Source organism: Somniosus microcephalus, chromosome 2 (assembly GCF_052327205.1).
Source record: "Somniosus microcephalus isolate GS21.2 chromosome 2, FLI_Smic_1.0, whole genome shotgun sequence".
Classification (NCBI taxonomy): Eukaryota; Metazoa; Chordata; class Chondrichthyes; order Squaliformes; family Somniosidae; genus Somniosus; species Somniosus microcephalus.
This window is the reverse complement of record NC_140988.1, coordinates 184,177,301-184,202,681: the sequence shown is the minus strand read 5'-3', so window position 1 is coordinate 184,202,681 and position 25,381 is coordinate 184,177,301. Positions and strand designations below refer to the sequence as shown.

General features: G+C 45.0%; 1 protein-coding gene across 2 annotated transcripts in view; it reads left to right on the top strand.

Moving 5' to 3' along the window:
- Window positions 1-23,647, top strand: part of ccdc149a (coiled-coil domain containing 149a) — a 198,742-nt gene extending 175,095 nt beyond the window's left edge. For both annotated transcript variants that reach the window (XM_085967855.1, XM_085967865.1), the window contains exon 12: window positions 17,329-23,647. In XM_085967855.1, coding sequence (XP_085823981.1) covers window positions 17,329-17,897 — 569 coding nt within the window. In that variant the 3' untranslated portion in view covers window positions 17,898-23,647. The remainder of the gene's footprint in view (window positions 1-17,328) is intronic.
- The last annotated feature ends 1,734 nt before the right edge of the window (window positions 23,648-25,381 follow it).

Genomic DNA, 25,381 nt, shown 5'->3' with positions numbered 1-25,381 from the left:
AACCCACGCAAACACGGGGAGAATGTGCAAACTCCACACAGACAGTCACCCGAGGCCGGATTCGAACCCGGGTCCCTGGCGCTGTGAGGCAACAGTGCTAACCACTATGCCTCCGTGCTGCCCGCTTCTTAAATATTTGGACCACATCAGCCTCTCCTCTGTTGACTGGAATTGGCCCAGACCTCAAAGAGCTATTGAATAAACAAGCCAGTGGCTCACATAATACATCTGCCATTTTCTTCAGTACTCTGAGGTAAATAGTATCATGCCTTGCAGCATGTTCAGCCTTAAGTGCCTTAATCCCAGTTTAGACCATTTTTGCAGTTACTTCTATTGAATCAATTTTAGCAACACAATTGTTACTGTAACATTATTTCAGGAGTGAAAGCCATTGTAAATTATCTATTCAGCACTTCAGCCATATCCTGATCCTCTTACCTAACCTGCCGTGCTTAATCCCTCAAAGGGAAAATGCGGTCTTTAATCATTTTCTGGCTTTGAACGTAACTAAGAAAGCTTTTTCATTGCTACTATACCTGCCCATGATCCTTTTTTTCTAGTATTTTTTTAGCATTTCTAATAGTAGCTTTAGTCATCCTCCTCTGTCCATATTCTCTTGACAGTTATTTACTTTCTGCCAAATGATTTTTTTTTAGGTCGAGTTCCATACAAACCTTCCCGTTTAGCCATTTAGGCTTCAATTTATTCTCTACTTACCATTTTATCTGAGGAGTATATAAGGTTTCCCTTTCCATAAATTTACATTTAAATAAACTGTTGTTCTTCTTCTGTATCATAGCTATTTCTACCTTCCCCAAATCTTCCCTCATATTTGAAAATTGGATGGTACAATGAAACTTTTACATGGATGCTCAGCCACATGGAGATCAGGGGCTGGATTTTGATACTGGGATGGGCTGGGGTCGTGTAATCCGCATTTCGTGTTAGCCACCCGATTCTAAATCAATGTGGGAAAATGGTGCCATTTTAACTTAATTGGCCAATTGAGTTCCAACGTGTGGGAACCCATGGCCAATGAGTTTTTCCAGTCTGAAATTCGCCTCCGATGACGTCATCATTGTTGCTGCATTTAAGGTCTGCAACAAGCCTTGCTTCTTCTGCAGACTGCCAAGCTTTTGCCCTTGCATGTTAGAGGCACCTGCAAGAAGAATGGCCAGCCAGAGATCTAGGTCTGCACCCCGCTTTGATGACGTTGCCCTGCAGCTTTAGTAGAGGGAGCAAGAGCAAATAAAGAGGTGCTCTTCCCTTCTTCAGGGAGGACAAAGCCTCCCCAGCAAACCAAGACTGTGTGGACCCAGGTGGCAGAGGAGGTCAACTCTTTGTCAATAACCCGCAGAACCTGGCTTCAGTGCAGGAAGAGGTTTCAAGACCTTCTGCGTACTGAATTTCCCATCACCCTCAATCTGATCCCCATTGCCTCTCACCAGCACTCAGCTTTAGCAATCTCTTCCTCCACATCCCACTTGACACTGACATCCATGCACCCTTACCCATTCCCCCTCTCTCTATGGTCACAGTCACCTAACTATTCGACTATGCAGCCCTCACACTCCCTATCACTCTGATGCAATTACAACTTACAACAAACAGGGAGGGCCCTTGGTCTTGCCACCTCACTCCATCTTTGTTTTCTTCTAAGCATCTATGCTATGGATTCTCCACACTTACTCCTTCATTCTCACTCAAACTCCACTTGTCTCCCTCATTGCAGGAAAAGAGAGCTCACAATAAGAGGGAAAGAGCGAGGACAGGAGGAGGGCCACCCTCAGTAGCCCAGCTCACCACCTGGGAGGATGCGGTCCTGGAGATCGTGGGAGTGGAGGACGATGCGCAAGTGGGGGACGGACAGACGGGTGCATCACAGCAAGCTGGTGACAGAATAGTTTTCCATCTCATTGACATTGCATGAGTCGCTGATAATTATTCTGAAGCTCTAACAGATGGACTTATGATCATCTGCAATATGCAATGTGCATGTAACCTTGGCATCACATCTCTGACTCTTTCCTTTACTCCCCCACAGGACCATCGCAAGCACCCATCCCCACTAGCCAGGAGGAAGAGCCTGAGCATCCAGACTCCTCAGAGGAAGCTGCAACCTCTGAGGGCGCAGCGTCAGCAGAATTCAGCGCACCCAGCACCAGCGCAGACACTCACACCTCGGTGGGACCTTCGCGAGATAGAGTAGTGTTGTCACCTGGTTTATCACAGCTCACAAGGAGCATCAGCAGATGGTGGAGACAGGGACAGCAGCGGAGAGTCCTCGTCGGAGGGCGCTGGCCTCTGCCAGCTCGGCTCAGCTGCATGTCGACCCTCTGCCTCTGGGTCCATCCACAAGATCAGCGGTGCTGGAACTCCAGGAACAGATGCAGGAGTCTCTGGCAGGTTTTGTCTCCAGGGTCGCTGCGAGTGTGGAGCGAATGGAGTCCATTGCGAACATGAGCAGAGCCTTTGTGGAGTCATTGGCGCATGAACGCATCACCATGGAAAGGATGGCAACCTTCATGGAGGTGATAAGTCGCCAGAATGCAGAAAACATGGTGAGTGTTTTGAATAGAATGACATCTCTGGAGGAGCAATGGTCATCTATTGAACAGAGAAACCAGACCTTCATGGAAGTCCTTCTGAGTAGGACTGCCAGTACAGATATGGGTCCCCATGGCCTTCCTGATGTGCAGCAAGGTGCTCTCAAGCTACTTGCAAGCGCTGACGGGGACCTGACCCATGAGAGGGAAGTTGGTGGCAGACATCAAGGAAGTGGGGGCTCTTCTCCAAGCGCTCACACTTCCATGCCACTGCAGAGCCCTCGGTTAGAGCCCCACCAGAGTCCACACTCAACTGAGATCGGGGTCTCAACCCCTGCACAGCCACAGGAGCAGCAGACTGTTGGCGAGCCCTCACAGGTTCGCAACCCCAGAGGACGCCCGCCAAAGGTGTCGAGACAGGAGCAGCAAGAAAGTGAGCAAGGGGCCTCAAGGGAAGCACCACGTAGGAGCACGCATAAGAGAAAGATACTGCACAAATAGTCACAAGGGTAGTCACTTGGGTGAAATTTGATGTTTAATGTTAAAAAGCCATCAGATGGTTACTGAATAAAAAATAAAAAATCTGATGGCTACTGCTGCAGTTGTGGCATGTGTCATTTCGCTAATGGGACTTCCACATTGAGGGCTTAGGATTACTTGGTATATGCCTCAGTTGAGGAAGCGCTCAGTGAAGGTGGCGAGAGGGGTTTCCCAGGAGGTCACACTGGAGATGGGTGTCAGGCTCCAAACTTCCACAGTTGTGGTTATGCCTTCAAAAGTTCCCCCAGACCTGAGACAATAAAGTCCTGCCACCTGCAAATGATAGTTGATCAAATATCCTATTTAATGGTGGAGCTGCAGCTAATAGTCAGTAATCCAATTGTGCTCCCGCCAGGTTTTACCGTCGTGTTTCAGAGCAGGCGTGCTTCACGTCAGAAAAGGGTTAAAATCACCAAGGCCTTTCAAAATGGGACAATAGAGGCAATTTAGTGCTTGTTAAGGGCCTTAATGGCCTATCGCGCCTCTTGGAGGCGGGACGGAGACAGGACCAGTAGACACGATTGAATGAAAATTGCTTGGAGGCGGGGTTGGGCCCGGCCCCGCCCGCCAGTTTTTGCAATTTTAACCCCCCACACGCCTCCAATCCCGTCTCAACGGCCCGATGAAATTCGAGCCCCAGATATCATCCCAGAGTCACTGCTAAATATTAAATCCAATAGATTATTTTCCCTAGTATCCTCCCCAACATGTTGAGCTGAGAAGCAATTGTTGACCATAACAATTGTTTTTGTTTTCCCTCCTCGCTACTTGTCTGCTCCCTATCATCTACTTAATGGATGGATAATTCAGAACCCCCATGACAACAGCACTACACTCTTTTACTGTCTTTATAATTCGCAAAACAAGCTCCCGATCTTTCTGATCCTGTTTGTCCTGGAGGCCTATAACAGGTGCCAACTTTAAATCAACTGATCCGAATTGTTTCAGCTTCTTTCTATTGACTAATATCCTCCCTCTATTGCAACTGTATCCTCTTTTATAAATAGAGCTTTATTTATTACATTTTAATCTGTCCTATCCATTCAGAATCCCCTATACCTTTTCAACTGAACTTCAGGGCTACCTTTTAGATCCAGTCATTGTTTCTGAGATACATTATCACCCATAGCTGCATATGCCTGTAATTCTAGAATTTACATAAAAACATTTTAAGGAATTCCTTGCATGCCTCATGTGATTTTGTCTAATTAAATTGCCTTGTTCCTTTTAATTAGAACTAAATAAGTTTTTAATATTACCAGCGGTAGCACTTTGGTTTCCAGTCCTATAGGAACTGCATACAGAATTAGCATTTTGCACCTTAATCCCAATTCGCTCAAATGCCTTGCTGTTTCGAAATTCAGTCCCTAACTGATTAAGATGAACACATTCCTCCTCGTACACATACTCCTCTAGTTGTCCATAAAGACCAGGTTCTGCTTTGTACTCAGAGCCTCCAGCCAATTATTAAGCCAATGATCATGCTATTTCTTTCTGTGTGCACTTATACAAAAAAACTCAGTTTTAAGGATTTTGAAGAAGAACTTAAATTAGAAATGCTTTGTTTCTTTGGTTTCAGAAAATGGATTAAATTATTCCAAAAAATGTAAATACTGTATTGCTATTTTATCAGTTATTTAACCTGTTTTTGTGTACATTTCTATCTCATAATAAAATTAATTATTAAATTTAGTCAGGACTATATGGTCCATCTGCCTATTAGAGAAATTAGGAGTGTATGGTGGGCAACCCATACTATTTCCCTTATATATTCCAGCAGTGGATTATTAACTCCAATGTCCTAGGAATCTGAAATCCTCCCTTTTCCAGCCACGCATTGGCATGTCTAATCTGCTGCTCCCTAACTTGTCCAGTTTGTGGTATTGGGAGTGATCCTGAGATACCCTCAGTCTAAGAACCTAATTCCTCAAACTTTCTTCAAGGCTTCCATCCTACACTTACTAATGTCATTGGTTCTTACATGAACCACAACAGCTAACATTTTATAAGTTTTTCTACTGAATCCATTTTGGTCATTACCCAAGGAGAAAACACATAATTCAACACTCTTGGTTATGGCTACAAAACAGGCTGTCTATTCGCAATACATTCTTGACATGCCTTAAATTCTTATCAAGCTTGGTTCCTCCACAGATTGACCACCCCCCACCGCACCAACCCCCCAGATTTTATCCAACCTGAGGGAAGTGACAAACCATAGGTAAATCTCAAAAAGACAAAGCTGTGTGAAATTTCTCCCTGACTTCTGGAGGTAATCAAGGGTATCCATGCGGTAGCAGAGTCACATCATGCTTCAAGGAGTATAATTAATTACTACTCCATCTCCTGTGGCATTGCATATGAGTAATCAAGAAAAAGTTCAGTCTTTTCGTAAATATAGATAGGCAGGTGGGGAGGAGGTGCTGGTTATCTGACTAGGGTCGAGAAGGGACTGTTACATTGGAAGTTGGAGGGAGGAGAATAATAAAGAGGGAGAGGACAATAGGTGGCAGGGAGATGGAGAAGGGAGGGGAGAGGGAGCAGAGAAAGACCGGGAGGGGAAAAGATGGGTGGAGAGGAAGGGATAGACGACTGGGTTAAATTTTTTTATGTGCAGGAATATAAAGATTATGCACATTTGACAAATGGTGCTAATTGTTTTAAAAATGAAATGCAGCAGAGCTGAAGGTTCATAAGAACATAAGGAGCAGGAGTAGGCCATACGGCCCCTCGAGCCTGCTCCGCCATTCAATAAGATCATGGCTGATCTTTGACCTCAACTCCACTTTCCTGCCCTATCCCCACATCCCTTAATTCCTCTGGAACCTAAAAATCTGTCTATCTCAGCCTTGAATTCCAAAGAGTCACAACCCTCTGAGTGAAGAAATTCCTCCTCATCTCAGTCTTAAATGGCCGACCCCTTATCCTGAGACTATGCCCCTAGTTCTAGACTCTCCAGCCAGGGGAAACAACCTCTCAGTATCTACCCTGTCAATCCCCCTCAGAATCCTGTGTGTTTCAATGAGATCACCTCTCATTCTTCTAAACTCCAGAGAGTATAGGCCCATTCTACACAATCTCTCCTCATAGGACAACCCTCTCATCCCAGGAATCAATCTAGTGAACCTTCGTTGCACTGCCTCGAAGGCAAGTATATCCTTCCTTAAATAAGGAGGCCAAAACTGTGCACAGTACTCCAGGTGTGGTCTCACCAAGGCCCTGTACAATTGTAGCAAGACTTCCTTACTCTTATACTCCAACCCTCTAGCAATAAAGGTCAACATGCCATTTGCCTTCCTAATTGCTTGTTGTACCTGCAGGGTAACTCTGTGTTTCCTGTACGAGGACACCCAAATCCCTCTGAACGTCAACATTTAATAGTTTCTCACCATTTAAAAAATATTCTGTTTTTCTATTCTTCCTAAAAAGTGAATAACCTCATATTTCCCCACGTTAGACTCCATCTGCCACCTTATTGCCCACTCACTTAACCTGCCTATATTCCTTTACAGGCTCTTTGAGTCCTCCTCACATCTTACTTTTCCACCTAGCTTTGTATCGTCAGCAAACAGGAAACAGAGAGTAGACATAAATGGGTCATTTTCTGATTGGCAAGATGTAACGAGTGGTGTGCCACAGGGATCAGTGCTGGGGCCTCAAATTTTTACAATTTATATAAATGACTTGGATTAAGGGACCAAAGGTATGGTTGCTAAATTTACCGATGACACAAAGATAGGTAGGAAAGTAAATTGTGAAGAGGATATAAGGAGGCTACAAAGGGATATAGATAGGTTAAGTGAGTGGGCAAAGATCTGACAATTGGAGTATAATGTGGGAAAATGTGAAATTGTCCATTTTGGCAGGAAGAATAAAAAAGAAGCATATTATCTAAATGGTGAGAGATTGCAGAGCTCTGAGATGCAGAGAGATCTGGGTGTCCTAGTGCATGAATCACAACAGGTTAGTATGCAGTGTTATGTCCGTGTATCTTAATGTTGTGTCCTTCAAAAATCAAACAACAGACTGCAGGGAACGATTCAACAGGTGTTTACTGAATGAGGGTTACTCTAGAACTAACTGTACAGATCACTACTCAGGATTTATATACAGGTGTGGTCACTGCCGGTACTACAGTATACAGGAGCTGTAAAAAGTAGTTCTCTCCCTTAAAGGTACATACATTACAATTCCTCCCCTTTTAGATTAACAGTACCATAACACTCATTTAACAATTAACATTTTTAATATACAATGTTATATGAAAATAGTCCATTCATATATTCAGTCTCTGGGGAGGCTTCCTGATTCTTTCTGGATAACGCCTTTCCCGAGTGTCTCGCTCTTGGTGCGGAGGCGATTCTAGCGCCCTGTCGTCAGTTGATTCATCAGCTTCCAATGCTATTGTTTCTGAGGTAGATGCGACCTGTACGTCGGGTTCCTCACCAGGTACGTATGGCCGAGACATGGAGTTGACTTGTTCCTGTGACTCTAGGATCTGGTCAGCATGGCGTCTCACAATGTTCTCCCCAACATCCACTGTGTACATTAGTGACCCCTGCCGTGTGCATATCGTTCCTGGTTGCCATTTCTCTGTTCGGTAGTCGCGGGCCAAGACTGGTTGCCTTACATTGAAGCTCCTTGTCGGCTTCTCATTGATGTGCTGGAATTGCTTACTCTCAACATCTCTTCGTACATTTGGTCTGAGCAAATTCAGACGAGATCTCAACCTTCGGTTAAAGAACATCATGGCCGGGGCCTGGTTGGTGACTGCATGTGTCGCATTTCTGTAGGCTAACAGGAAATTGTCCACCTTATGCTGCAGTGGAATGTCGTCATCGCACATGGCCTTTACGGCTTTTTTAAAGGTTTGTACGAACCTCTCAGCCAATCCATTTGTGGCTGGATGATACGGGGCGGATGTGTAATGCCTTACCCCATTCCTTTTCATAAATCTTCGAAACTCTTCGGACACAAACTGTGGTCCGTTATCCGAGCAAATCTGCTCTGGCAAGCCGTTCCTGGCAAAAATGGTCCGTAGGACTGCAATAGTTTTCTCCGTGGTGGTGGAGGACATTTTGATCACCTCAGGCCATTTCGAGTGCGCATCCACGGCTATTAAAAACATTGAGTCCATGAATGGACCAGCAAAATCAATATGCACCCGTTGCCATGGAGATGAGGGCCACTCCCATGGGTGTAGAGGGGCATGTGGTGGTGCATTTTGGACCTTCTGGCATCCTGAGCAGCTCTTTGTCAGGTCCTCGATTTGCTGATCGATCCCCGGCCACCACACATAAGCCCTAGCAAGGCTTTTCATTTTCACCCCTCCCAGATGACCTTCGTGAAGCTCATTGAGCACTCTCTCCCTAACTTGGGTGGAATTACCACTCGGGATCCACACATCAAGGTCCCCTGGCATACTGACAGCTGTTCTCTTCTGGATGAGAATGCTGGCAACAGTGAGTCGCCATGTGCTGGCCATCCCTTCACCGTCAAATCATATACCCGAGACACTGTCGGGTCATTTCGGGTCTCCTTCTCTATACCAGCGTTAGTTACTGGCAAGCATTCAATTATAGTCGAATGAAATATTTCGACAGGATCCACTGCTGGTGCTTCCTCCGCAGTAGGCAGTGGCAGGCGAGATAGCCCATCAGCGTTTCCATGCTGTTTCGTGCCCTTATACTCGATTTCATATTGGTGCGCCCCTAGAAAAAGGGACCATCTTTGTAGCCGTTGCGCAGTCATCACCGGAACGCCCTTCTTTGGATTAAAGATGGAGACAAGTGGTTGGTGGTCGGTTGGCAAGGTGAACTTCTGCCTGTGCAGATAGTGATTGAACTTTTTCACTCCCCACACTAGGCTGAGGGCGTCCCTGTCAATCTGGGCGTAGTTACGCTCGGCTGAGGTTAGTGACCGAGACGCAAAGGCTACTGGCCTCTCCGAGCCGTCCGGGAATTTGTGCGACAGCACCGCTCCAATGTCATAGGGTGATGCATCACACGCCAACCGAATTGGTAGTGCTGGGTTGAAATGAGCCAACACCTCTTTTGATGTGATCAATGCTTTGCTCTTCTGGAAAGCTCGTTTACATTCGTCACTCCACTTCCATGGTACCCCCGTTTGCAGTAGGGTGTTCAGTGGGTATAGTACGGTAGACAAATTCGGCAAGAACTTATGGTAGTAGTTCACCAGCCCGAGGAACGACCTCAGTTGTGACACATTTTCCAGTGCTGGAGCCTTGACTACTGCCTCAATCTTTTCAGGGGACTTATGTAACCCCTCTTTATCAATAACGTGGCCACAATACGAGATCTCCTTCTGGAAAAACTCGCATTTCTGACGATTAGCTCGGAGCCCATATTCCTTCAATCTAGTGAGCACCTGCTCCAGGTTGGCGAGGTGATCGCTGTCATTTTCGCCCGTGACCAGGATGTCGTCCAAATAACACTGGGGCCCTGGAATCCCTTGCAGGACTTGTTCCATTGCCCTTTGCCAAATAGCCGGAGCTGATGCTACCCCGAACACCAGCTGGTTCTTTTGGTAGAGACCTTTATGAGTGTTGATCATGAGGTACTGTTTCGAGGCTTCTTCTACCTCCATTTGCAGGTACGCCTGGGCCAGATCAATCTTAGTGAAGAGTTCCCCTCCAGATAGCGAGGCAAAAATATCTTCAATCCGCGGAAGCGGATATTGTACAGTGTGAAGGACTGGGTTCACTGTCACCTTAAAGTCCCCACAGATGCGAACCTTCTTTGGTTCCCCAGGCATATTACTCAATGACCTCTTCATTACAGGAACGATGGGCGTAGCCCACTCGCTCCAGTCCGCTTTGGACAGTACTCCTGAACGTTCCAAACCTTCCAGCTCTGCTTCGACGGCTGGGCGGATCGCATAAGGTACCGGTCTGGCCTTAAAAAACTTTGGGCTTGCATTTTCCTCTATTTTGATCGTCGCTGTTATGCCTTTTAGTGTTCTGAGTCCCTGCTGGAACACTTCTTGTGCGTCAGTTAGCATTTTTGACAGTTGTCCAGGTGTGACGTCATCATCCTTTTTGGCATCTACAGTCAGTGCTTGTATGGAATGCCAATCTAGCTGTATCTTCCGGATCCATTCACGTCCTAGTAGTGGTGGTCCTCCATCTGGCAATACATATAGGTCCATTTTTGGTGTTTCCTTGCCGTTATATATAACGTTCACCCTTATTTTTCCTTTGGGGTAGACTTTTTGCCCCGTGTATGTCTTCAGGACAATCTTTGTATCTCTCAAGGGTATATGTGAGAATAGCCGCTTGTAGTCCCTTCGGTTTATGACTGTTAGGGCTGATCCTGTGTCCAATTCCATTTTCACTTGGACTCCTGCTATCTTGAGCGTGACCCAGATAGTTTGGTGATCCTCCGTTTTGATCACATTATGTAGTTTCAGACAACCCAGCTCCTTGCTTCCGGAGTCTGTATCACTCTTCTGTTCGTCTGAACTACTCTCCGTCACCTTATGTACCTTCTTGTACTTCTCCTGTGGAGATTTCTTGCTGCTGGTTTTCTTTCCCGACCTGCAGACTCTTGCTATGTGTCCTACTTTTCCACACTGTCTGCACACTTTGTCCTTGAACCAGCAATCATTATGGTCGTGTGTTGTTCTGCCGCAGCGATAGCACTTCACTGTTCCGTATGACATTTCATTTGTGCCATATTCTTGCGGTCTCCGTTGTATCTCTGCAGCGCCCCGTGCTGCTGTTTCGTGTGATACTGCAATGCTGAAAGCCTTATCCAGCGTAAGATCCTTTTCTGATAGAAGCCGTTTCTGGGTTCCTTCACTTTGAAGCCCACACACAAACTTGTCCCTTAAAGTATCTGCTAGTCCTGTTCCAAACTGGCAGTGTTTCGATAGCTTGCGCAGTTCCGTTAAATACTCAGCATTACTTTCATCTTTATGCTGGTTCCTTTTGTGAAACTTAAATCTTTCTGCTATCAGCAGCGGTGTGGGGTTTAAGTGGTCCTGCAGGATTGACACTATGTTTTCAAAATCCTTTTCTACTGGCTTCTCTGGGGTTACTAGGTTTCGTAGTAAGCCATATGTTTTTGCACCCATTGAATTCAACAATACCAGCGCTTTCTTGTTATCTGGCACTTCATTCGCCTTGCAGTATACTTCTATGCATTCGACATATGTCATCCAATCTTCGACTTCATTGTCGAACGCTGTGATACTGCCAGTCTTCGGCATTTTTGGGTGTGGTTAGACTGGATTAAAATGGCGTCTCCCGCGCTTTCCTTCCCCGCTGCAGCTTAAATGGCGTCTCCCGCGCTGCTGCCAACGCCGCTCTCGGCGGTCCTCGTGACAAATGGCGACGCCCTGTGGGTTTCGTGCGCTGCTCCTGTGCTGCTGCCAACGCCGCTCTCTGCGGTCCTCGTGGCAATGGCAGCGCCTTGCGTTTTCCTGTGCGCCTCTCTACCTCGTTGATGCTGCTCGGCCCTTGAACACCGGCTGCGCTCTGCGCGTTTTCCTGCGCGCCTCTCTCCCCTGTTGACGCCGCGCGGTCCTGAACACCAGCTGCGCCCTGTGCGCTCTGCCCTCTCTCTCTCTCCCCCGTCGACGCTGCTTGGCCTTTTTCTGTGCCGCTCGGTCGGGCTCTAGCCCGTCGCTGTCTGGGAAGGGTCTGCGCAGTACCTGTTGCCAGCCCGTTTCGCTGGACCACCGTGACTGGAAAGCCAAGCCTGGCTCTCGACAGCCTCCCCTGCGATGCTCAAATCTCCGCTGGATGACTGGGCGGTTGCCCGTGGTCGACGCCTGTGCATCTGGACTTGACCTTCTTCCACTGTTCTCCAGGAGCGAATCCCTGGGAGGTGATGCAGAGTTGCAGGTAGGTTCGAATCTGCTCATCGCCAATGTTATGTCCGTGTATCTTAATGTTGTGTCCTTCAATAATCAGACAACAGACTGCAGGGAACGATTCAACAGGTGTTTACTGAATGAGGGTTACTCTAGAACTAATTGTACAGATCAGTACTCAGGGTTTATATACAGGTGTGGTCACTGCCGGTACTACAGTATGCAGGAGCTGTAAAAAGTAGTTCTCTCCCTTAAGGTATATATACATTACATACATTACATGCAGGTACAGCAAGTAATTAGGAAAGCTAATAGAATGTTATTGTTTATTGCGAGGGGAATTGAATACAAAAGTAGGGAGGTTATGCTTCAGTTATACAGGGCATTGGTGAGACTACATCTGGAGTACTGTGTGCAGGATTGGCCGCTTATTTAAGGAAGGATGTAAATGCGTTGGAAGCAGTTCAGAGGTTTACTAGACTAATACCTGGAATGGGCGGGTTGTCTGATGAGGAAAAGTTGGACAGGCTAGGCTTGTATCCGCTGGAGTTTAGAAGAGTAAGGGGTGACTTGATTGAAACATATAAGATCCTGTGGGGTCTTGACAGGGTGGATGTAGAGAGGATGTTTCCTCTTGTGGGAGAATCTAGAACTAGGGGTCACTGTTTAAAAATAAGGGGTCGCCATTTAAGACAGAGATGAGAAGAATTTTTTTCTCACAGAGGGTCGTGAGTATTTGGAACTCTCTTCCTCAGAGGGCGGTGGAAGCAGAGTCTTTGAATATTTTTAAGGCAGAGGTAGATAGATTCTTGATAAGCAAGGGGGTGAAAGGTTATCGGGGTAGGTGGGAATGTGGAGTAATCAGATCAGCCATGATCTTATTGAATGGCGGAGCAGGCTCGAGAAGTCGAGTGGCCTACTCCTGCTCCTAATTCGTATGTATGTAAACTTGGATACATTACACTCGGTCCCTTCGTCTCAGTCATTCATATAGATTGTAAATAGCTGAGGCCCCAACAGTGATCCTTACAACACCCCACTAGTTACAGCCTGCCAACCTGAAAATGGCCTGTTTATCCCTACTCTCAGTTTTCTGTCTGTTAACCAATCCTTTATCCATGCTACCTGTAATACCATACCCCAACCCTGTGTGCCCTTATCTTGATTAACAACCTTTTATATGGCACCTTATCAAATGCCTTTTGGAAATCCAAATATACTACATCCATTGGTTCAAATCCCAATTGTTTGAGTATGTAACTTTTTATTTAGTAATCCTATTACTGTTAAGAGAACTAATTGGCCGTAGCCCTTTATACATAAATAAATGAATGAAGAAACTTCCGTCATTCACGCAAAACCAATGGAATAGATAAGGAAGCTTATTCTACTGAATTGCGCATTATCTTACTTTATAAATTTGTTATGTTATTTAATGGATATGTGCTGCAGATTAGCATTATGTAGTTTAGTTAATTTGCAATAATGTGTAAAACCCATGAGGAATTTTTAATGTTTAAACCTAATTCTGCACAATCAACCTTGCACTAGTTTTCTTATATGTTGTACATGGGGACATTTAAAAATTGTGTATCTGAAGATGAGAGGGAGTACAAACAAATGTGGGAGCAGGAAGTGTGAGCCACAGTGAGATTGGGTCAATTGGTAGCACCCCGTGATGAAGATCAAAAATTAGAACCAGAAGACACTGGTGGTACAACAAGGTAGAGTCAGGCCGTGGAAGATGGAAGTGAACAGGGAATAAGCTTGAAATGCAGGGGGCAGTGAGACTGGGCCAATTTGGCAGCACCCCATGGTGAAGATCGAAAAATCAGTAAGAGGACTGCGGAGACACAGCATGGAAGAAGAGCGGGCCAGCAGACATGAATGGGGCAGGGGATGGGAATATATTTTGGAGAGTGTGAGAGACACACTGGTTCACAAGTGAGAGCCATGGCAATCCTGAAAGAGAAGAGGGGAGAGGCAGAGCAAGGCCCTGAATGCAGCCTCGCTATTTGGTTAAAAGAGACAGACAGGGGGCGCGGGAGAGGCATAGCAAGTTCTAGCAGAAAGGCAGAAAAGGGAGCAGGTCAGGCTTCCCAGCCATAAAAGAGTTCTGTAAAAGTTATAGGATAGGAAAATATGTACAATTAAAAGCAGAAAACACTCACTAAATAGCTGAAAATAAACTCGCTTCAGAGGGAAAAGAATCAGTTCCAGAAAAACAATATGACATTGGTCAATCTGACTTGAAACGTTAGCTCTGTTTCTCTCTCTACAGATGCTGCCTGACCGGCTGAGTGTTTCCAGCATTTTCTGTTTTTATTTAATATGACATTGGAACTGTGATAGAAATTTCAGACCTTTGCCCCACAGTCAGCTGGTGGTTAGTGCAGTGTCAGAGGCTGTCATTTTAATGGGGAAATCAGACTGGGCGGGTGTCACCAGATATGACAGGTGTAGATACAAATGAATATGAAAATCTCCATAAGGAATGTTGACACTGATATCTATCTTTAATCTTGTAATTTACAATCCAGCAACTTTTTTTAAAACTAATTGACAGAACAGTAACATTTTTTTCTGTGAGTCTATAACACCTTATCCATTATTTTTTTATGAGAAAAAAATCCTTGAAAAATATCTAGTTTTGCTTGAGGCTTGTTAATTTTGTACTTCTCCAGTTTCTGATTACTGTTGCAAGTTAGGATATCTGCTTATATCTGCATTATGTGTCTGTCAGCATTTTAAAGAGCTGTACCAGCTCCAGTGTCGAACTTTTATTTCTTCCATTGAAAACGCCTAAGACTGTAGAGAGTGGTGATGGCACCAGCTGAAGTGAGGATTGTGATATTGATGTGTTGGGAAATAGAGAGCCAACTGAGATCAGCAAGGACCAGTATAATGAGTATGTGGGATAGGACATGGGTTGCAAAGTTTTAGATAAGTTGGGGTTTGTGAGCAGTGCTACAGAAGATCTGTATTTATACATCACTGCTTATGAAATATATTACCCTTATCCTTCATCAATTTGGTGGCCTTTCAATTTTTTGTCAAAGTTTAGAAACCATATTATGCAATGAGTTAGGGCTTAAAAATAGTGGATAGTTTTGATATGGTGTTGAGTACAACACAAAGCATTTGTACTAATTTAATTGTTCTGAATTATAACTATGAGTGCCTGTTATGCTCTTAAAATGGAGAATGTCCTTTATTTTAATTATTTTTTCAGCTCTATTTTTATGCAACAGATGTTATATAGCTGATCCACAACAGTTTTTTAAATTTATTATAAAGTGAATACAATGGCAGTTTAGCTGTTGTTAATGTTGACCTAATCCTTTATATCATACTAGCCTGGAGTACCCGGCGTTGCCGAGGGAACTGAAGAACCCTCTGCAAAACTGTTGGGATTGAAGAACTCTTGCTAAGCACCCAGGAGGTGGTTCTTTAACTTCGTTTTTTGTTAATGGGGATCGACAGTAGCCATATCACAGAATCACAGAAACCCCACAGTGCAGATAGAGGCCATTTCGGCCCATCGAGCCTGCACCGACACATATCCCACCCTATCCCCGTAACCCCACGTATTTAATCCCCCTAACACTAAGGGTCAATTTATCATAGCCAATCAACCTAACCCGCACATCTTTGGACTGTGGGAGGAAACCGGAGCACCCGGAGGAAACCCACGCAAACACGGGGAGAATGTGCAAACTCCACACAGACAGTCGCCCGAGGCCGGATTCGAACCCGGGTCCCTGGCGCTGTGAGGCAACAGTGCTAACCACTATGCCACCGTACTCCAGGTTTTACAGTTTTCCTTCTATGTGAATTTGGAGGTAGCAAGCAGAATTATAATTTTGCAATGTTATCATTGACATTAATGAGAGAGAGCGGGGGAAAGGAGAGAGAGAGGGGGAAGGAGAGAGAGAGGGGGGAAGGAGAGAGAGAGGGGGGAAGGAGAGAGAGAGAGAGAGAGAGGGGGGGAAGGAGAGGGGGGAAGGAGAGAGAGAGAGAGTGAAGGAGAGAGGGGAGGGAGAGAGAGAGGGGGGGAAAGAGAGAGAGAGAGGGGGAAGGAGAGAGAGGGGGAAGGAGAGAGAGGGGGAAGGAGAGAGAGGAGGAAGGAGAGAGAGAGGGGGAAGGAGAGAGAGGGGGGAAGGAGAGAGAGATGGGGGGAAGGAGAGAGAGAGAGGGGGAAGGAGAGAGAGACGGGAAAGAGATACAGAGACAGAGAGAACCGCGCAGCCCGAGAGACAGTGAGCGGGGGAGCGGCGGGCCGGAGCGGGAGCTGAGCTGAGGTGAGTCGGGCCGGGCCGGGCCTGAAGAGAGAGAGAGGGGGAAGGAGAGAGAGGGGGGGGGGGAGGTGAGAGAGAGAGAGGGGGGGAAGGAGAGAGAGAGAGAGAGAGAGAGGGGGGGAAGGAGAGAGAGAGAGAGGGGGGAAAGAGAGAGAGAGGGGGGGAAGGAGAGAGAGAGGGGGGAAGGAGAGAGAGAGGGGGAAGGAGAGAGATAGAGAGAGGGAAGGAGAGAGAGAGGGAAGGAGAGAAAGAGAAGGAGAGAGGGAAGGGGAGGGAGAGAGAGGAGAGAGAGAGGGAGGGAAGGAGAGAGGGAGAGAGAGAGAGAGGGAAGGAGAGAGGGGGGGAAGGAGAGAGAGAGAGAGGGGGGGAAGGAGAGAGAGAGAGAGGGGGGGAAGGAGAGAGAGACGGGAAAGAGATACAGAGACAGAGAGAACCGCGCGGCCCGAGAGACAGCGAGCGGAGGAGCGGCGGGCGGGAACTGAGCTGAGGTGAGTCGGGCCGGGCCTGAGGCGCTAGGCCACGCACGGGGGTTCCGGGTCACCACGGCCGGGCTCTGAGTCCAACCCCTTCCCCGGGGTGTCTTCCTCTCTTCTCTATCTCCTTCCCACACTCTCTCCTTCACTCTCCCTCTCTCTCTCTCTCCTTCCCCCTCTCTCTCTCTCCTTCCCCCTCTCTCTTTTTCTCTCTCTCTCTCCTTCCCTCTCTCTCTCTCTCCTTCCCTCTCTTTTCCCGGTCCCGCACTCACGGCAGGCCGCAGGCTTAGGCCCCGCCCACACGCCATGAAATGCCCCCCGTGACGCATCATACCGCGGTTCCCCCGTAGGATTGGTCAACCATCACGTCACTCAACGCTAATGAGCTGAAATGAGCGGATTTTGTCCGTTTTTTGTAAACTGTCCAAAAAATATTTGTCTGACCAAAACATAAACACACCTGTGACACTCCCCTAATCATAAGCTTTCTTTTGATATAACATATGTGTAGGTACGCTCTATAACTTTTGAGTTTACCGCACGCATACTTTATATATATATATAGATGCATAGATCCAACTTTTCATATAACACATCCTCCTATTGATTTAAAAAAAATATTTGGTTAATCCACAGATCAATTAAAAGGTCAAGGAACTCCGCCTCAGCCTGCAGCACCAGAGTTGGTTGGTAAAGAGAAAAAATCCACAGGATCTGAAGAAATGCAGGTGGAACAAAAGGATAGCTGTGGAAGTCCAGTACTTTTGCCTTTGGAAACAGACTCCCAGACAATGGATACTTATCCATCAATGTCCCAATCCCACTCAGGGAATGACATAGCAAAAATGACTGAGAAGTTAGTTACCACTGAGTTCAGTGATGGCAGTAACAAAACAAGTGCTCATGAAGGGCAGTGCATAGTGACATCTCAGAATCATGATGCTATTGCATCTGTATTTGAATCCCCATTAGCCAGTCCAGAGGCAGCCAACCAATCTGATTCTGAGAGAGACCAGTGGATTCGAAATAACACAATTAATGAACCATCCGATGCTCTGGATAATAACATAGCTTGTGTGTCATCAAACACGACTTCCAAAAGAAATTCAGATTCTCAATTGCACAACCTGTTGACCACAGATCTGTCAATATTTGAGGGTTCTACAGCAAGTACTGATGAAAATCATGGAGAAAATATAGCATAATTTGCTTTCTAACTTCATATTTTGGTTTACTCATGTTGTTTAAAGATTATTGCCCTGAATTAAAATTTATGATAAAGCTCTTAAATTTAATTTGAGATCAAGGAGAAAATGTAATTCAGTTGAAAACAGTACATCAGCACTTTCTCTGTCGGATGTGATATGGAAGTTTCTGCATCTTATATTGTGAACTGAATTCTATTAAAGACAGACTATTCCCACATCTGTAATGGTAGAGTAGAATAAATGATTATATTGATTATTACCTACTGAAAAATGAAATAATAGGGTATTCACCAAAACCATTTTCAGTCTTTATCCTCAGTGCACAATGCTAAAGAATTTCAATTTATAACACTTTTGTTTTTTCACCATAGTAGAGAAGATATGTTTTCCTCATTCTATACTGTATGACTCAAGAGGAACCAGTGGAAAAAGTCTTATGTGGAATATGATACTGATACTACTGGGTTTCAAAACGTTTCTCCCAAAAACAAGTGCTTTACTCTGGGTAACATGCCCCACCAGGAACTCTGAGTGCTATTGAGTCACAACAATTGCAGGAAGTAGGAGGAACTGTAATTTGAAAAGACAGGTTAATGGTTTGGGGGTGTACCCTTCTTCAGAACCATGTTCACACAAAGCATTACTTTTTTCTTCTCTTTACTGATCCTGACTGACCTGTTGCTCATTTCCAGCATTTTCTGTTTCCGATTTCCAGCAATTTGTGTTTTTTATTGTTTTTAGAATTTGTAACTTCCTTGTTCTAAATTGCTGTGTTATAAGTAGAATTCCTCCACATGGAAAGTAAAGGCCGCGAATTTAATTCTGGAGGCGGGATGCTGGCAGGAGAGCTGGTTTCCTGGTTCCGGTCCCGCTCCCAGCTGCATCCGCTCTGTAGACGTGATTTTCCCTTGATTGACCTTGTTAAGCCCGCCCTGCAGGCTTCCCGGCTAATTAACAGGAAGCGGGCCTGATGACGTCATTTGATGATGCGTCATCAGCCGGTTTCCTTAAAGGGACCATGTCCACATGGAGTTTGACAGTTGTTCTGTCAGTGTTTGACAGCATTGAGGTCAAAATGTGCTAAAGGGGCAAGACACAGGATTGTAATGGTGACTTCATTAAATAGGTTAGAGTTGTTCTTGGAATAAAACAAGAAAACTGTTTCCACAAGTTTTCTATTTACCAACAGTGATGTGTTATCATTATTATTGCATACTGGCAGGCAACAGCCCCCAACTCCCAATGCAAACATAAAATTGTATTATCCATGAGTTGAAAACATGAGATTCATACACTACTTTGATTTTCTAATTTGAAAAAGTAGAGAAGTCGGAAGGAGAAGGAAATGACAGTCAATATTGTGAATTTTCCATATTTCATTAATAACTCTACACTTATTACACCTGGAGGGTATGTTCATTGTGTTAAGATGAATAATGTATTTGTTTTAGTAATTATTTTTATTAATTAGCATAGATTTTTGCCAGTGATAAGACCCATAGATGCAGTGTACTGAATTTTACAGCGTGTGTTCTTTATGCTAGAAGCAAAAATGTATTAATGAAATGTACTAATTATTTGAGGGGGAGAGGAGTGGAAGGTAGTAGTACTTTACCTATTGCTTCAGCACAGAGAATCCACCAGCAAGACTATTGCTTTTTTGCATTACATTTCTCAGTTTATTTTATGTGGAGTTCTGTATGGCTTTACAAAAATTATTAAGGTTCAAAATTTGTGAATGCTTATAATAGTAATAATTACAGGAGTACCTGGAGATAATTGTCATGACTTTGTACTATTTTAAGGACAACTATAGTCAGGTAGATGCTTAGCATTAGCATTCCAAAGATTGTTTTCTATGCCGGTGACTTTATAATCACAGGTGTTTATTTTTTACTTGGCTACAAACCATTCCTTTTCACACCTTATAGTTAAATCAAGAGCAGCACTCTACAGGATCATGGAATGGAGGAAAATAACAATACATTTTGATTGAATCTGAGGGGAAATGTTTTTTAAGTAAATGAGCAAGCCCTCATGTCAGTTGATGTGGTATTTATAACTATTGGTGATGGAAATTAGGTTGGTCAAAATATTTAATATTTTCTTCAATTTGCTGTGTTATCGATGGCCTTCACACTGAGAAAAGACTGTGCTATTATTTTATTTGGCACTTGATTGAAGTTTTATTGTAGGTTCTATGCCATCATCAGACCCATGTCAAAAAGGATTTTTTTCTTATGAACTCACAAGGAATGGAGCTGGTTTCTCCTCTAAATATATCTCTCAAAATAAAGATAATCTCCATGGAGAGAAATACATTTTAAAGAGAGGTTATTGCCACCTTGGAGTTCTTGAGTAGATTTAGTTCCTGAAAATTGCTCACAACAGCCTGCCACATATTGTCAGCTGCCACATATTGTCAGCTGCCTCAAGTTCTCGCTATTGTAGTGGAGCTTTTAAAAATACATTATTTTTTATTAAAATTAATACATTAGTAGAAGCAGATTCTTTTGGTGATGGGAAGTGTTCATTCTGATGTCACTTGTGTCATCATCTTTTTCAGTAAATGATCCAGCCCACTTAAGAGCTTATTTGCAGACATTTGCAATGCTAATGACTTTGCTGTTACATTTATTAGTTTTATGTTCAGTTGTTTTTGTGTGACATACTTAGTAGAAGCCTTAAATATTTGCAACTTATTTGATCAACAGGTTTATACCACATGCACAAGAGTTTAGAGCAGTGATGATATGAATCTTCTGTGCCATTGCTGTCACCATTTCCCAACACCACTGCATGTGTCCTATCCCCGTCACTGAGACTGTCACATTACTGATTTAACTTTCCTCCTGCTAAACTCCTTTTCTTTCCCTAGCTTGGTTCCCACTGATGTGCATCTGTCTTTTATTTTTATTTATTTGCCCCTCCCATTCACAATTTTCTTTTCTCCTCCAGATGGTGATTTATTATGAAGTATGGTTCAAGGCCATTGGCAGCCCTCTGGTACCTTGCTAAGTGCCCATTCTTCATGCCTAGATATCTTAATCGGTGTTAACCCATTCATTTTAAATGGTTTTATGCCAGTGTTAAATAGTTCAATATGCATTATCAGGGGAGCCACATCTGTATATTTTCCAGTCTGTTCCTCTCATTTTCACCGCTGACCAACATTTATCACTCAACCAACATCAATTAAAAAAAATTACCTGGTCATTTATTTCATTAGCCAGAATTTTGCCTACCTGGGCGGGTTCGACGCGGGCGGTGTCCGTGGCGGGTCGCAACCCCATGGCTGGCTCTATCCTGCTGTTGAAAATGAACTTACCTTAATGGGGTCTATTAAGCCCGCCCAGCGCATTACCTGGCCCAATGAAATGGAGCGGGTGTGGTGATGTCATTCATGCCGCGTTTTCAGCCGGCATCTTTTAAAGGACCATGGCCAAATTACATTTGAAGTTTAATCTAACCTAGTGCTGTCAGCGCACTACAGCATTGGAGTGCTGCAAACACTGACGATGACTGCACAGAGGCAGAGGGCTGCACCCAGGTTCTCCGATGACTCTCCATATGCATGCAGGGAGGGTCTCTTCCCTTCTGATGGGCGGAAGAGACCTCCCCAGGAGACCAAGACAGCATTGCAGAGGAGGTCACAAGCAGGGATGTGGTCAGGAGAACTTGGGTGCAGTACCACAAACGTTTCAATTATCTCATTAGATCAGGAAACGTTAATAAAGTCACACTCAACTGCATCCTGCTGTGCCTCTCATCACATCCCCATCACTCTGCCTTCCCTAACCTACTCCTGCACATCCTTACTCACAACAATATACCTTGCACCTCCACCCATTCCTCTCCATCTACATTATCACATCCCCATCTCACTAGCCACACCTCACACTCACCCTCATCCTAATGCAATCATACCAACGAACAACACAGAAGGGTAGCCACTTGGGTGTTTTATCCAATGTTTATGTAAACTTTCTGTTAATGTGGTGTCAAACATAAAAATCTTTATTTTCAATACTTTCTGATCTTGGACAGATTTGTGTGCACCTTTGGAAGTGACTTAGTGAGTTGCAGTGAATGGTGAGACATAATGGTACCTCCCGCAATAGTGGTGAGTGTGAAAAGAATGGCTTGGTCATTGTAGGGATGCTTTATGATGTTGGTGTCAGGTGGTGCCAACCTAGCGCATCATGTAGCAGCCATATGGGTGTACAGCATAAAGTTAACTAAATCTGGCCATGATGAGGCCATCCCTGGCCTCCCGGACATCAATGTGCTTGGGTGCTGATGCCCTCTGTCCTGTGCAGCATCAGGTGATTGCGGAGAAGGTTGGTGTTGTTGTTGGTGCTGATGGTGTGCCTCGTGCTGCTGGTGTTGGGGCTCATCGTGGTCCGATTCTGAGGACCAAGGTGAGAGAGTATAAATGGCACCCATGTTGATGGAATAGATGGCAGGTGAAATACAAATGACAAGTGATCTGTTAATGGTGAGTGAGTTATTCCAATGAGGTGACACTGGATGGAGACTGCTGGAAACATTTGCAGCCTGCAGAATCTGTGCTGGAAATGAACTGAGCAACAGCTTCTGCCTGAGGAAAGTGATCATCTGTCAGGTGGGAGTTTTTACTGTACATTTGATGCTGTCACGTAATCACCTGGAGCAATGGCCATGGAACTCCCACCTCAGGTTGACAGACATGCTCCCCGAACAGCGTGGTTCCCAAGCTGCATGAATCCCGTGGACATGCAGGGAAGTTTAAAAAGTAAGTGAAAAAAGGCTCTTAAGTGCCTGTAAACTGCCTGATAATTATTTCAATTGGGTCGCCCGTCGCTGCCGGTTGGGTTGGCTCTGCGATGACAGACGCACCTGGGGGAAATGCGCGTGGGGTGGGATGACAGCGGGTTCCTGACTCGCTGTCAAAAATAACAACTTTCCTACCCGACCTGCCACCAATCGCGCCTGCTACCACCCCAACAATTCCAGCCATTGCCATTTGTGGGAACTTGTGTGCAAATTGGCTGCTGCATTTGCCTACATTATAACAGTGAATACACTTTAATAAAAATAGTATTTCATTAGCTGTGAAGCACTTTGGGACTTGCTGAGGTTGTGAAAGGTGCTGTATAAATGCAAGTTCTTCGCTTCTTTCATTCTATGTCTTTTTTCTTTTCTTCACCCTGCCCAACCCAGTTTCACAATTCCCCAATGAGAACAATGTTGCATATGATGTTGGAATGAACTCCACTATGATCTGATGGAATGCAGTATTTGTATTAACAGCAAAATCTGCATTTCCGCACAATGTAGAACACGGTGAAAATCTACAAAGTAACAAAAGGAAATAATATTTATGTTGAAAACATACATCTGAATGTGTGCTATGAACAGAATGCACATTGGTTTATTTTCATACATAACTGGTATTCATTCATTTTGTCAGACCATGCCAATGGATACCTTATTTTCTGTAAGACATTACTAACCATGTATCCTCATGTACAGTATGTGGAAGAGTTCAAACTCTTGCATGTAAATATTGTGCTTGAAACTTTGTGGACACCAGTCTCAGGAATAGTAGTATTTCTAGTTCCACTTGCATCTATTTTAAGTGAAAGGTTTACAACAAAAATGTGTAAATTGCAGTTTTCCCTAATGTATGTTTGCTGTGAATGTATATGCTGTGATTTGTCTATTAGTATTAAAAGTCTGTAAATTTTCTTTTATTCCAAAAACTAGATCAGTGACATGCTCTAAAACTTTTGTCGCTATTGTATAATACGTTAGCAGAATTGTATTCCACCACAATCTGTAAACTCATGGCCCGGCATATCCCTCACTCTACCATTACCATCAAGCCAGGGGACCAACCCTGATTCAATGAGGAGTGTAGAAGCGCATGCCAGGAGCAGCACCCGGTGTACCTAAATATGAGGTGCTAACCTGGGAAAGCTGCAACACAGGACTGCATGCATGCTAAACAGCGGAAGCAGCATGCTAGAGACAGGGCTAAGTGATCCTACAAACAATGGATCAGGTCAAAGCTCTGCAGTCCTGCCACATCCAGTCATGAATGGTGGTGGACTATTAAACAACTAACGGGAGGAGGAGGCTCCATGAATATTCTCAACCTCAATGATATCGGAGCCCAGCACGCGAGTGCAAAAGGCAAGGCTGAAGCGTTTGCAATCATCTTCAGCCAGAAGTGCCAAGTGGCTGATCCATATCAGCCTCCTCCTGAGGTCCCCACCATCACAGAAACCAGTCTTCAGCCAATTTGATTCCCTCCACGTGCTATCAAGAAACGGCTGAGCACACTGGATACAGCAAAGGCTGTGGGCCCCAACAACATCCCGGCTGCCATGCTGAAGACTTGTGCACCAGAACTAGCCGCACCTCTAGCCAAGCTGTTCCAGTACAGCTACAATACTGGCATCTACCCGACAAAGTGGAAAATTGCCCAGGTATTTCCTGTCCACAAAAAGCAGGACAAATCCAATCTGACCACTTACCGCCCCATCAGTCTACTCTCAAGCATCAGCAAGGTGATGGAAGATGTCACTGACGGTGCTATCAAGTGGCACTTACACACCAATAACCTGCTCACCGATGCCCAGTTTGGGTTCAGTCAGGTTCACTTGGTTCCAGACCTGATTACAGCCTTGGTCAAACATGGACAAAAAAGTTGAATTCCAGAGGTGAGGTGAGAGTGACTGCCCTTGACATCAAGACAGAGTGTGACATCAAGGAGCCTAGTAAAACTGAATCAATGGGAATCATGGGGAAAACTCTCCACTGGCTGGAGTCATACCTTACATAAAGAAAAATGGTTGTGGTTGCTGGAGGTCAATCATCTCAGGCCCAGGACATCGCTTCAGGAGTTCCTCAGGGCAGTGCCTTGGCCCAACCATCTTCAGCTGCTTCATCAATGAACTTTCCTCCATCATAAGGTCAGAACTGGAGATGTTTGCTGATGATTGCACAGTGTTCAGTTGCATTCGCAACTTCTCAGATAATGAAACAATCCATGCCTGCATGCTGCAAGACCTGGACAACATTCAGGCTTGGGCTGATAAGTGGCAAGTAACATAAGTACCAGCCAATGACTATCTCCAACAAGCGAGAGTCTAACCACCACCTCTTGACATTTAACAGCACTACCATCGCCGAATCCCCAACCATCAATATCCTGGGGGGGGGTCACCATTGACCAGAAACTTAACTGGACCAGCCACATAAATACAGTGGCTACAAGAGCAGGTCAGAGGCTGATATTCTATGACGAGTGTCACTTCCTGACTCCCCAAAGCCTTTCCACCATCTACCAGGCACAAGTCAGGATTGTGATGGATGAGTGCAGCTCCAACAACACTCAAAAAGCTCAACACCATTCAGAACAAAGCAGCTTGCTTGATTGGCACCCCACCCACCACCTTAAAAATTCACTCCACCACCGATGCACTGTGGCTGCA